Genomic DNA, 13107 nt, shown 5'->3' with positions numbered 1-13107 from the left:
ACTTATAGGGAGCGATCCCTGGAACGTGCTAAAAAGGTGCAAATCAACCTTTACAAATCAAGCTAAAATTGTTTTTTTCAGATATATATTTTCCATGTATTTAGTGTGGAGAATAATATATATATATATAAAAATTTCCGATCTGCTAGACTAGCTTTAATAAGGTTGTAGGAGCGAGGACAGCCCTGTCAGAAGACGGCTGCATTCGAGTAGTTGGGAGGCAGAGGAGGCGGTGATATCGCAGAGGCGGTCGGGTAGAAGTCGCGTTACTCCTCACTTTATCAGATTTTTGACATTTAGATTAAGGTCTTCATTGTGTGTGCAAATCCGCAGCATGTGCGAACATACAGAGCAACGAGGCGGCTGCAGCCACGGGGAAAAAAAAAAGAAAAACAAACAGTTTGATTTTATCTGAAGTTTTTTTTTATAAAGTTCACACATGATTGCATCCTCCCTGCCGGGGACACAGTCCACTACTAAGTGCTCTCCTGCTCGGGTCAATGTGACTGCGGCACGTGTCCAGCTCCAGAGCGGGCCGGGCAGAGATCGTTCTGGGGGATAAGAGAGGGAGGGGAGAGGGAGCCTGAAGAAGAATTACAGGGGGCAGTTTTGGTCGGCGGCGTTCATCATTTCTTGCCTTTCTGTGTTATGAGGCTGTCACTGCAGAGAGAGAAGCATAGAAAGGTGTGAGAGAGTCAGAAACATCAGAGGGACGCATATATAATAAAAAAAAAAAAAAACATTTCCTGTCTTCCATTTGAATGAGCTGATAACAGGGAACAACAGAATCCTAATGTTAATTAAAATACAAGCAGATATAAAATATCCAATAAAAGAAGGACCTACCTTCCTCTGCAGAATCCACATCATTCCAGGGAAGGAAAGAGAAGGGAAAAAAATAAATAAAAATCAGTAAAATAATTAAAAAACAGTATGTATGAAGTCTGAGCATGGATCCAGGGGTGCATGTGCAATATATATGACATTTACTGAACCTTCATTGTCACAGGAGTCAATAAAAGGAGCTGCTGGAGTGAGACATGGCAGAATTATCACGAGGCGCATGCTACTAATAAGTTTAGCGCATTGAGGGTCGTCAGGAATCTAAGCTAATTCCAAGGTGGTGCAGTTGTTGGCAATAACTTACATAACCATCTGGGGTAAATCTTAGGAAAACTTTTTGGAATGTTGGTGATCCCTCCCCACCTCCTGCTCTATATATATATATCTATATATCTATCTCTATCTATCTATATCTATATCTATCTATCTATCTATCTATCTATCTATATATCAAAAAAGTGTCAAAAGGAACTTAAAAAATAAAAACCATGCCATTTGGACAAGTGACTTTTCTCTTGTAATATTTCGGTATCCTTTATTTAAAAAAATAGTGATATTTTTCCATCAGAAAACTACTGCAAAGAGCTGAGTAACCCTTTGCAGTTCACAGATTCAGTATATGTAAGCCAAAACCAGGAGTGGGTGATAAATCCAGAAATGGTGACTTGTTTCTATTATACTTTTCCTCTGATTGTTCCTCTCCTGGTTTTGGCTTACAAATACTGAACGTGTGAACGTGGCCTTAGGCAAACCATCAGACACTGTTACAAAGCTTCTGGCGGCCATGTTTTGCATATTTCCCTCATGTGGCTCCAGCTCCAACCACCAACTCTGCGACATTCCTCCTATAAATAATGCACTTTTTTTGGGGGGGGGGGGGGTTCATGCTGCATTCTGCGTGTTGGGGAGTCTTCCTTACCTGGTGAAGGAGTCGTCCTGGAGGTTGAGGACGAGGTTGTCGGCGTTCAGATATATACGGTTCTGCGATGCAGCGATCTGAAAGGTGCAGATGAACAGGAATTACACCTGGGAGAAGGTGGTCTCCCCTACGCCATATCCCATCCTAGTGGAGACCCAGTCGTCCTCCCATTACAAGACCACTCACCGTCTTCGCTATGCTCTGAGCCGCCCGGATCCTCCTTAGTTTCAAGTAACCAGGATTTTTACCAAGAGCATCACCAATGTAAACGGCGGTCAAGGAAAAGACTGACACAGCGGCCACTATTATCCCATCCCTCCATACCCGGGGTCACCTATTCCCACCACTACGGGCAATGTCTCGGACAGCACATGTCTGGCTAGGAAGGATATCATCTTGGCAGCAGTGGCTTCTCCCTCCGCTTGGACAATCTTCTGTTTCTGGTCCTGTTTTGCCTTCTCCACCAAAAACTGAGCTCGCTGCGCCTCCTGCTGAGCTGTGGGCGAGTTAAAAATGGTCAATGTGTGAAGCTTGGGCACAACCATCAGTGATGACATGTGTCCAGAAGTAAAGAAGAAGAAGTTTTTCCCACCATAACAAGCAATATCATTGTCGGGATGTCAGGAGCAGCGCTGCTACAAATCCCCTGCTATAGCATCAACAGATAGAGTTCCGAGTGTCTGCAGCCACCACTAGAGGGAGCTCACCACAGAGGTTTTGGACAGCTGTAGACATTCATGTGATGGGGGCTCCCCCTAGTGGTGATATCATATAACCCCTTGAGTCAGGGAAAGACTGGGGAAAATGTCACTTCCCTAAATCCCCCTAAAACGATGGGTGCGGAGATCACTTACCCACTTGCTTGGACTCCACCGCCGCCGTGTATTCTCTGCTGAAGCTCAGTTCAGTGATGGCAACATCATCTAGGATCAAACTGAAATCCTTCGCTCGATCTGTCAGCTCCCGACGGATCAAGAGAGAGACCTGAGAGGTTAAAAAAAAAAAGGTAAGGGCCAAGTGTGACACATGACCGAATCTCTTATGGAGGGACGGTCAGACGAGCCCTATACACAAGAGAGGATTGGCTGATCCTGCCATGTTCGGATGGCCATCACCTAATGTGCAAGGGGGCCTCAACACTTCCAGCCGCCCCGTGGATTCCTAGCCCCCCACCCCTCAGCTGGGGGCATTACCTGGGCTCTTTGTGTGATGAGCTGTGATGCATTGAATTTGGCCACTACACTCTTAAGGACTTCATTCACAATGGAGGGCAGGACTCGCTCGTCATAATCCAAACCGAGCCGCTGGTACATCTGGGGGAGCTCGGAGGCCAGAGGGCGAGAGAGGACACGCAGGGTGATGTTCACCATCTGCAGATCTGGGGGAGAAGAGCAGAGCGTTACACCCCGCACACAGAACGGCAGACAAGCAGCATCGTACAGGATGAAGCCAGAGAAAATGTTCAGAAGCCCTGCGAATATTTATTACCAAGCTTCTACTTCAGTCACATCCAAAGCTGCACTCACAATATTACTGACTTTCAGATCTCTGTGCGAAGTGTAAATTCAATTGCACTAGACTTCTGAGGTCCAGAGACTAAAAGGAAACCAGCAAAGTACGATACAGAGCTCCAGATGTGACTGGAGTACAAGATGCCAGTGATGTTCATTAAGAACAGAAAAGCACAAAGCAAAAACCAGGGGAGGAGTCCTGAGGAGATCATTTGCATATTCCCACTGCATTTTGGGGTAAGTGAAGAGTCTCCGCGAGCTCAAAGAACACTGGATTTTGGCTGTTGGAGCTGAAAAGAGGACATCGGTAAACCACGCGCCGCATTTTGAAGCTTTTTTCTTTTTTAAGCTTTTTTCACTGTTTTCAGAACATTAACAATAAGAACATGGAAGAGTCCAGGAGCCATTTGGTGAGCTGCATATCCTGCTACATGTTCACAGACTTGCCAGTGGAAAAGCCAAACTTCACATGCCAGAAATGCAAGCTTGTGTCCCTGTTGGAGGAAAAGTTGCGAAATCTAGAAGAGAGGTTAACTACCTTGAAAATCATTAAGGAAGGTGAAGAGTTCTTAGACAGAGCAGAATTATCTCTTCATGATTCAGAAAGAGAAGAAATTCGAACTGCACCTGAGGAAACAGAGGAATGGAAGCCTGTGACCCACAGAAGCCGGAGGATCGAGAGGCAGTCAGCACCCATACTGCTCAGGAACCAGTACCAGGCTCTCACGCAGGAGAACCATGAAGAAATACAGCAAGATAAGACTTTGCCAGCAATGAATAACCTTGTAAGCCCTCAGAATCCTCCTGGATGGAGAAAGAAGAATGTTGTGAAGAAAAAACGGAGAGTGGTGGTCATGGGGGATTCCCTGTTAAGAGGAACAGAGGCCGCTATCTGCAGACCAGACATAACCTCAAGAGAAATGTGCTGTCTTCCAGGAGCAAAAATTAAAGATGTGTCTGACAGGATATCAAGACTCTTCAGACCTACAGATCACTACCCATTCCTGCTAATACATGTGGGGACAAATGACACCGCAAGAAAGGACCTGGAAACCATCTGCAGTGACTTTGAAGACTTAGGCAAGAAAGTGAAAGAATTGGGAGCGCAGGTGGTCTTCTCATCCATCCTCCCAGTGGATGGCCATGGAACAATGAGGTGGAATAAGATTCTACAGGTGAACAACTGGCTACGTCGATGGTGCCGTCAACAAGGATTTGGATTTCTGGATCACGGAATGAATTACCTATACGATGGACTACTTGCTAGAGATGGGGTGCACCTTACGAAGACTGGAAAACATGTATTTGGAAGTCGCCTTGCTACACTCATCAGAAGAGCTTTAAACTAGAACAATGTGGGAAGGGAAGCAAAAGGCCAGAAAAAGCCATACAGCTGACAAATACTATTGAGATCTCTGCTACTGGAAGTGGAAAAGAAGAACAAAGACAAAACAATTTAAATAATAAAAATATGGGAGGAAGAGAAACCAATCACAAACTAAAATGTTTTTATACAAATGCACAAAGCATGGGCAACAAACAAGGAGAATTGGAACTACTAATGCAGGAAAAGGAATATGATGTCATTGGAATCACTGAAACTTGGTGGGACGATACACATGATTGGAATAAAAGGCTAAAAGGATACAACTTATTTGCAAGAAACAGACTTGATAAACGAGGAGGAGGTGTCGCATTGTATGTTAGAAAAGCGTATATCTGCACAGAGATGGAAGCTTCAGAGACTGGGAGTTCTGTGGAAACTGTTTGGGTAAGAATACAAGGAGAGAACAACGGAAAGGACACCATTGTAGGCATTTACTACAGGCCACCTGGGCAAGCTGAAGATATGGATGAACTCTTTATGTATCAAATGACCAAGTTCTCCAAAAAATATGACGTAGTGGTCATGGGAGATTTCAACTATCCAGACATTTGTTGGGAATCTCTCTCAAGTAAAACTAACAGGTCAAGCAAATTCTTATCCTCTCTTGCTGACAACTTTATCTTCCAAAAGGTAGGGGAGAAAACAAGGGGATCTGCTACTTTGGATCTAATCCTTATAAACAGGGAGGAAATGGTTGAGGAGGTAAAGGTGGCTGGGACCCTAGGAGGCAGCGATCATGCTATTATAGAATTTTGGATAACTAGAGGAGGAAGACATGTGAAGACTCAAACTTCAAGGTTAGATTTTAGAAAGGCAGATTTTAAGAGACTCAGAAAGAGAATAGGAGGGATCCAATGGCTGGATGTCCTTAAGGACAAAAATGTCCAGGAAGGATGGGAAATTTTTAAAAATGAGATTCTCAAAGCACAATCGTTAACAATCCCGAAAAGTAGGAAGAATGGGAAGCATTTAAGGAAACCAGGATGGATGAACACAGAACTTAAACACATGCTAAAAAGAAAGAAAGAAATGTTTATTAAATGGAAAGAGGGAGGCATATCTAAAGAAGATTATAATGCAGTCTGCAGATCCTGCAGGGCACGTATCAGGTTAGCTAAAGCTGACAATGAATTAAGGCTTGCAAGAGATGTCAAAAGCAATAAAAAAGGATTTTGGGGGTATGTCAAAAGTAAAAGAAAAGTCAAAGATGCTATAGGATTTTTACAGGATGAAAATGGAGAAATGGTAAGAGGATGTTGAGAAGGCCGAACTTTTTATTCCTATTTTGCATCTGTTTTCTCTCAGAAAGAAAATGTAACATCAACTGATCTTCACTGTCCTTTTAGAGGAATAGAGGAATCCAAGTTATCTGTAAACAGAAAGATTGTGAGGGAATATTTAGCTAACATAAATGAGTTCAAGTCTCCAGGTCCAGACGAATTACACCCCAGAGTACTGAAGGAGATCATAGAAGAAATTTTAGAACCACTCTCCATAATCTTTGAAAATTCTTGGAGAACAGGAGAAGTCCCAGAAGACTGGAGAAGAGCAAATGTTGTTCCTATCTTCAAAAAGGGGAAGAAGGTGGACCCAGGGAACTATAGGCCGGTGAGTCTGACTTCTATACCAGGAAAGATCTTTGAACAAATTATTAAACAACATGTATGTAAGTACATGGATAAGAATGAAGTGATTAACCAGAGTCAGCATGGGTTTGTAACTAACAAGTCATGTCAGACTAACTTAATTTCCTTCTATGACAGAATCACTGACTGGGTGGATCAGGGAAATGCTGTAGATATAGTATATCTTGACTTCAGCAAAGCATTTGACAAAGTATCTCACACCATCCTTATTGAAAAAATGACCAAGTATGCAATGGACCAGGCAACTGTTAGGTGGATTCATAACTGGCTTAGTGATCGGACTCAAAGGGTAGTTGTAAATGGCTTCACATCCAGCTGGATGAATGTCTCAAGTGGGGTACCACAGGGCTCCGTCCTGGGACCTGTATTGTTCAACATCTTTATCAATGATTTAGATGAAGGAATTGAGGGTAAACTGATTAAATTTGCTGATGACACAAAGCTAGGAGGGATAGCTAATACTAGAGAAGAGAGAGAGGATTCAAAAAGACCTAAATAAACTGGAGCAGTGGGCAGCAACCAACAGAATGGTTTTTAACAGGGAAAAATGCAAAGTACTACATCTGGGCAATAAAAATGAAAAAAGCATATACAGAATGGGAGGAATAGAGCTAAGCAACAGTACATGTGAAAAAGACTTAGGTATACTAATAGATCATAGACTGAACATGAGTCAACAGTGTGATGCAGCAGCAAAAAAGGCAAATACAATTCTGGGATGTATTAACAGAAGCATACAGTCTAGATCACGTGAAGTCATTATCGGTCTTTACTCCTCTTTGGTCAGACCTCATCTGGAATACTGTGTACAGTTTTGGGCACCACATTTTAAAAAAGACATAGACAAACTGGAGCAAGTTCAGAGAAGAGCGACCAGAATGGTGACTGGTCTGCAAACCATGTCCTATGAGGAACAGTTGCAGGATTTGGGAATGTTTAGCTTGCAAAAAAGAAGACTGAGAGGAGACTTAATAGCTGTCTACAAATATGTCAAGGGCTGTCACATTGTAGAAGGATCATCTTTATTCTCATTTGCACAAGGAAAGACTAGAAGCAATGGGATGAAACTAAATGGGAGGAGACACAGATTAGATATTAGAAAAAACTTTTTGACAGTTAGGGTGATTAATGAGTGGAACAGGCTGCCACGAGAGGTGGTGAGTTCCCCTTCAATGGACGTCTTCAAACAGAGGCTGGACAGACATCTGTCTGAGATGATCTAGTGAATCCTGCTTTGAGCAGGGGGTTGGACCAGATGACCCAGGAGGTCCCTTCCAACTCTACCATTCTATGATTCTATGATTCTAAGTAACTGCAAAAACACACAACAGATTATATGCAAATCTACATTACTGATCCTGAGTTACATCCTGTATTATACTCCAGAGCTGCGCTCACTATTCTGCTGGTGCAGTCACTGTGTACATACATTACATTACTGATCCTGAGTTACATCCTGTATTATACTCCAGAGCTGCGCTCACTATTCTGCTGGTGCAGTCACTGTGTACATACATTACATTACTGATCCTGAGTTACATCCTGTATTATACTCCAGAGCTGCACTCACTATTCTGCTGGTGCAGTCCCTGTGTATATACATTACATTACTGATCCTGTACTGATCCTGAGTTACATCCTGTATTATACTCCAGAGCTGCACTCACTATTCTGCTGGTGCAGTCACTCTGTACATACATTACATTACTGATCCTGAGTTACCTCCTGTATTATACTCCAGAGCTGCACTCACTATTCTGCGCTGGTGTAGTCACTGTGTACATACATTACATTACTGATCCTGTACTATACTCCAGAGCTGCACTCACTTTTCTGCTGGTGCAGTCACTGTGTACATACATTACATTACTGATCCTGAGTTACCTCCTGTATTATACTCCAGAGCTGCACTCACTATTCTGCTGGTGCAGTCACTGTGTACATACATTACATTACATTACTGATCCTGAGTTACCTCCTGTATTATACTCCAGAGCTGCACTCACTATTCTGCTGCTGCAGTCACTGTGTACATACATTACATTACTGATCCTGTACTGATCCTGAGTTACCTCCTGTACTATACTCCAGAGCTGCACTCACTTTTCTGCTGGTGCAGTCACTGTGTACATACATTACATTACTGATCCCGAGTTACCTCCTGTATTATACTCCAGAGCTGCACTCACTATTCTGCTGGTGCAGTCACTCTGTACATACATTACATTACTGATCCTGAGTTACCTCCTGTATTATACTCCAGAGCTGCACTCACTATTCTGCGCTGGTGTAGTCACTGTGTACATACATTACATTACTGATCCTGTACTATACTCCAGAGCTGCACTCACTTTTCTGCTGGTGCAGTCACTGTGTACATACATTACATTACTGATCCTGAGTTACATCCTGTACTATACTCCAGAGCTGCACTCACTATTCTGCTGGTGCAGTCACTGTGTACATACATTACATTACTGATCCTGAGTTACATCCTGTATTATACTCCAGAGCAGCACTCACTATTCTGCTGGTGGAACTATGTTATCTACCATCAGGTTACTGTGCGGCTCAGTACCAGCATCTGTTGGATTCATTGTTTGGGGGCACAGACTTTTCTCACCTTTGGACCCAGTCGGGGAGGAGATTTTTCGTGGTTTTGCTCGGATATCGTAGATAATTGGATACTGGAACCAGGGAACCCTGCAAAATACGGGACACATTACCCAGTGATACAAGACATGGAGGAAACCGTCAGCAACATCCGGACCCTCAGGTCTTATTACAGATCTAGAACAAATGAGAAAACTGCTCATAAAAGCGGAGAAAGGTAACGAGAGACAAGTGTCCACCTGCAGAGACAACCTCCACCAATCAGGAGATTATGTATGAGCTGGACATGCTGGCACCTGTAGTTCCACCCCAAAAGCAATGCCAACGCCTGTGGGTAACAGAAGCCAACCAGCTCCTGTTCAGGTCTCATTGGTAGAGAAGCATCATCTGTGCAGACCTGATCCTCACAGCTGAGGGTCTGCTACAATTGCATCCAGCATAGACAATCCTCAGAGGCACGCCAAAAAAATAATTAAACAAATAAATCTCCTGCCGTTTTGTGTAATTTAGCTCTTATGTGTTTCTATGGTAACAGACTACAGACGAGCCCTGCGTAGTCAGATCCCGCAGTCGCCACTCCACTCCCTTTATCTTCTATAGGTAGAATTTTAAGAAGAGAAGAAAGAGGAACGCGTGACTGCAGGATTGGCAGGGGAGGGGGTGGGGGGGTTAACCTGAAGACCTGTAGTCACGGAGACACATAGGTTTGTACAAGAGCTGTAAACACAAAATGGTTGGAGATATTTAAATCTTTTTTTTCTTAATTTGCATTGGAGCACAATAAAATAAAAATGTTTGCATAAGTCTACACCCCCTTGTGCCAAGTATTGTGGGAAATGTAAGGATTCTGTTGGCTGTGTGTTTGGTGCTCAGGGTTCAGTTGTGTCCATCACACATCACTTAAATACCCGTACTTGAGACCGATATTTCCTAATTGGGGGGGGGGGGGGGACTCCTCCATGACGGCTCTTTCAGGGCGACCCCCCCCCCCCCAGATATAACTAGGCAGATTCGTCCTTCTGAACGCCCAGAGAGAGGCGGCTGCAGTACTGGGTGTCCGTACCTGAAGTGAAGCCCCTCGGCAAGGATCACGTCCTGCTGCACCCCCCCGATCCGATTAAAGAAGATGGCTCTGTGACCTCCCTCCACTACGGAGAGACAAGGGTGAGATACCACACAGAATCCGGGGGTACGAGGTTTCTGGGGGAGGCACTTACCTGTAAAGACCGACTCCTTCACGGCATAGGCCACAGCGCCCGCACCCAGCAGTAGCTTCAGCCCTGTGCCCAGACCACGGGGTCCGGCCGGCAGACGACCTGCAAAGTCCTTCAGGTTCTGAGCCATGATCTGCAGAGGGGAGAGGTAAAAATCCAACCATATCACAGTCCTGCAAAGCCCCATATACTTTGTGTTCAAATTCATCATTTTCAAGATCTCTGCTTGCTGACAGTGAATAATTTTTAGAATATTGCTCCAACGTGCAGCAACGATTCCTTCATCTGACTGAGCGGAGACTGGTCAGGACGGATCGGAATCCTCTGCAGATGATCGTGGCGCTACCACTCACAGACAACAAGCAGAGATCTCGTAAAGAACGGGGAATGAAACAAGTCTAGAAGAAAGTTGCTCTTCTGTGTACGGGGGGGGGGGGGTCGGGAGTAGACGGCGTACTCCTGCGTATGGAGGGGGGGGGGGGTCGGGAGTAGACGGCGTACTCCTACGTATGGAGGGGGGGAGGGTCGGGAGTAGACGGCGTACTCCTGCGCATGGAGGGGGGGGGAGGGTCGGGAGTAGACGGCGTACTCCTGCGCATGGAGGGGGGGGGAGGGTCGGGAGTAGACGGCGTACTCCTGCGCATGGAGGGGGGGGGAGGGTCGGGAGTAGACGGCGTACTCCTGCGTATGGAGGGGGGGGGAGGGTCGGGAGTAGACGGCGTACTCCTGCGTATGGAGGGGGGGGAGGGTCGGGAGTAGACGGCGTACTCCTGCGTATGGAGGGGGGGGGGAGGGTCGGGAGTAGACGGCGTACTCCTGCGTATGGAGGGGGGGAGGGTCGGGAGTAGACGGCGTACTCCTGCGTATGGGGGGGGGGGGGTCGGGAGTAGACGGCGTACTCCTGCGTATGGGGGGGGGGGGGGTCGGGAGTAGACGGCGTACTCCTGCGTATGGGGGGGGGGGGGGGTCGGGAGTAGACGGCGTACTCCTGCGTATGGGAGGGGGGGGGTCGGGAGTAGACGGCGTACTCCTGCGTATGGAGGGGGGGGGGTCGGGAGTAGACGGCGTACTCCTGCGTATGGGAGGGGGGGGGTCGGGAGTAGACGGCGTACTCCTGCGTATGGAGGGGGGGGGTCGGGAGTAGACGGCGTACTCCTGCGTATGGGAGGGGGGGGGGTCGGGAGTAGACGGCGTACTCCTGCGTATGGGAGGGGGGGGGTCGGGAGTAGACGGCGTACTCCTGCGTATGGAGGGGGGGGGGTCGGGAGTAGACGGCGTACTCCTGCGTATGGGGGGGGGGGGTCGGGAGTAGACGGCGTACTCCTGCGTATGGGGGGGGGGGGGTCGGGAGTAGACGGCGTACTCCTGCGTATGGAGGGGGGGGGTCGGGAGTAGACGGCGTACTCCTGCGTATGGAGGGGGGGGGTCGGGAGTAGACGGCGTACTCCTGCGTATGGAGGGGGGGGGGGTCGGGAGAAGACGGCGTACTCCTGCGTATGGAGGGGGGGGGTCGGGAGTAGACGGCGTACTCCTGCGTATGGAGGGGGGGGGGTCGGGAGTAGACGGCGTACTCCTGCGTATGGAGGGGGGGGGGGGTCGGGAGAAGACGGCGTACTCCTGCGTATGGAGGGGGGGGGGGGTCGGGAGAAGACGGCGTACTCCTGCGTATGGAGGGGGGGGGGGGTCGGGAGAAGACGGCGTACTCCTGCGTATGGAGGGGGGGGGTCGGGAGTAGACGGCGTACTCCTGCGTATGGAGGGGGGGGGGGTCGGGAGAAGACGGCGTACTCCTGCGTATGGAGGGGGGGGGGGTCAGGAGTAGACGGCGTACTCCTGCGTATGGAGGGGGGGGGGTCGGGAGTAGACGGCGTACTCCTGCGTATGGAGGGGGGGGGGTCAGGAGTAGATGGCGTACTCCTGCGTATGGAGGGGGGGGGGTCAGGAGTAGATGGCGTACTCCTGCGTATGATGGTGCTCTTCTGTCTGCAGCTTTAGTCCTGACGCACAATGAGTGATGATTGGGCTCCAGAGGATTACTGCTGGTTACATCAGATCACACAGGTCACATGACTGAAGGAAACTGCTCATAGTAAAACAGATCCGTCACCAGATCTGTCAATGTAACTTCATACATTATTACATGGACACCAAACGTTCTGTCTGTCCCCAACATTCACATATAACCTCGGTGCACGTCTGACCCTTCTCCCTAACCTGCAACACAAACCCCAGCCCCCTCTCCCACCATCTGTGACCTCGACCTTCACCCCCTCCATCCGACGCATACATCAGACCCTGACACCGTCGCCACACTTCCCCCATGGCCCCGACCGTCGCCACACTTCCCCCATGACCCCGACCGTCGCCACACTTCCCCCATGACCCCGACCGTCGCCACACTTCCCCCATGACCCCGACCGTCGCCACACTTCCCCCATGACCCAAGGCCCTGACAATCACCACACTTCCCTATGACCCCCTTGTCCGGCCGTTGCGGCTTTGATTTTCTCCACTTTCTCCAGAATCAGAACCATCAAATTTACAAAAAAAAAAAAACGTGCAGAGAATCCAACACCAAATTATAGGGCACAAAACACAAGAGATGGCGATGAGAAAAACATCATCGACATCGGGGCTGTATCTGAAGATCAGAGCCCGGGACACAAGGCATAAGAGAACCTGTCACCATGTGAGCCAGTGTACAGCCACCTGAGATACGCCTTATCCCTGTGTCTGCCTCAGGGCGGCGCTCACACATGACACACACTTGTATAGCAGCCCCCGGGGACCCCACAGTCTCCCGCGTCCTCACCCCTGTTCTCCTGCTGCTCTCACGTGTCCCCTCCTGTATGTCAGCCCCGGCAGTAGAAGGACACCGGAAGTGTGCTCCCGCTTGTCAGCTCCTGGTGGCCGCTTCTTCTGCTCTTTAGTTCCTATAGCGCCACAGTTTCCGCGTCACGTGACTCTCCAGCCAA

At 47.8% G+C, this 13107-nt stretch overlaps 1 protein-coding gene across 1 annotated transcript; it reads right to left on the bottom strand.

Moving 5' to 3' along the window:
- Positions 1-1758: 1758 nt before the first annotated feature.
- On the bottom strand, positions 1759-13103 carry PHB2 (prohibitin 2). Its single transcript, XM_073684841.1, has 9 exons — positions 12945-13103; positions 10137-10266; positions 9983-10067; positions 8930-9009; positions 2956-3140; positions 2617-2746; positions 2155-2258; positions 1949-2026; positions 1759-1839 (listed from the first exon to the last, which is right to left on the bottom strand). The coding sequence occupies exons 2-9, from the start codon at positions 10261-10263 to the stop codon at positions 1759-1761; spliced, it is 870 nt and encodes a 289-aa protein (XP_073540942.1). The 5' UTR covers positions 10264-10266; positions 12945-13103.
- Between the last annotated feature and the right edge of the window lie 4 nt (positions 13104-13107).

Source organism: Phyllobates terribilis, unplaced genomic scaffold, assembly GCF_046119375.1.
Source record: "Phyllobates terribilis strain yellow unplaced genomic scaffold, ASM4611937v1 Scaffold_5__5_contigs__length_657084704, whole genome shotgun sequence".
Lineage (NCBI taxonomy): Eukaryota > Metazoa > Chordata > Amphibia > Anura > Dendrobatidae > Phyllobates > Phyllobates terribilis.
This window is presented reverse-complemented; position numbering and strand designations above follow the sequence as displayed.

Bases quoted from the DNA above. Each gene is read 5' to 3' on its own strand.
- PHB2 (XM_073684841.1), bottom strand. From the start codon at position 10,263: ATGGCTCAGAACCTGAAGGACTTTGCAGGTCGTCTGCCGGCCGGACCC. The intron at 3,141-8,929 runs GTGAGAAAAGTC...CTTCTCCCCCAG, and splicing joins CTCCCCGACTGGGTCCAAAG to ATCTGCAGATGGTGAACATC. The intron at 2,027-2,154 runs ATATCCTTCCTA...ACCGCCGTTTAC, and splicing joins AAGCCACTGCTGCCAAGATG to ATTGGTGATGCTCTTGGTAA.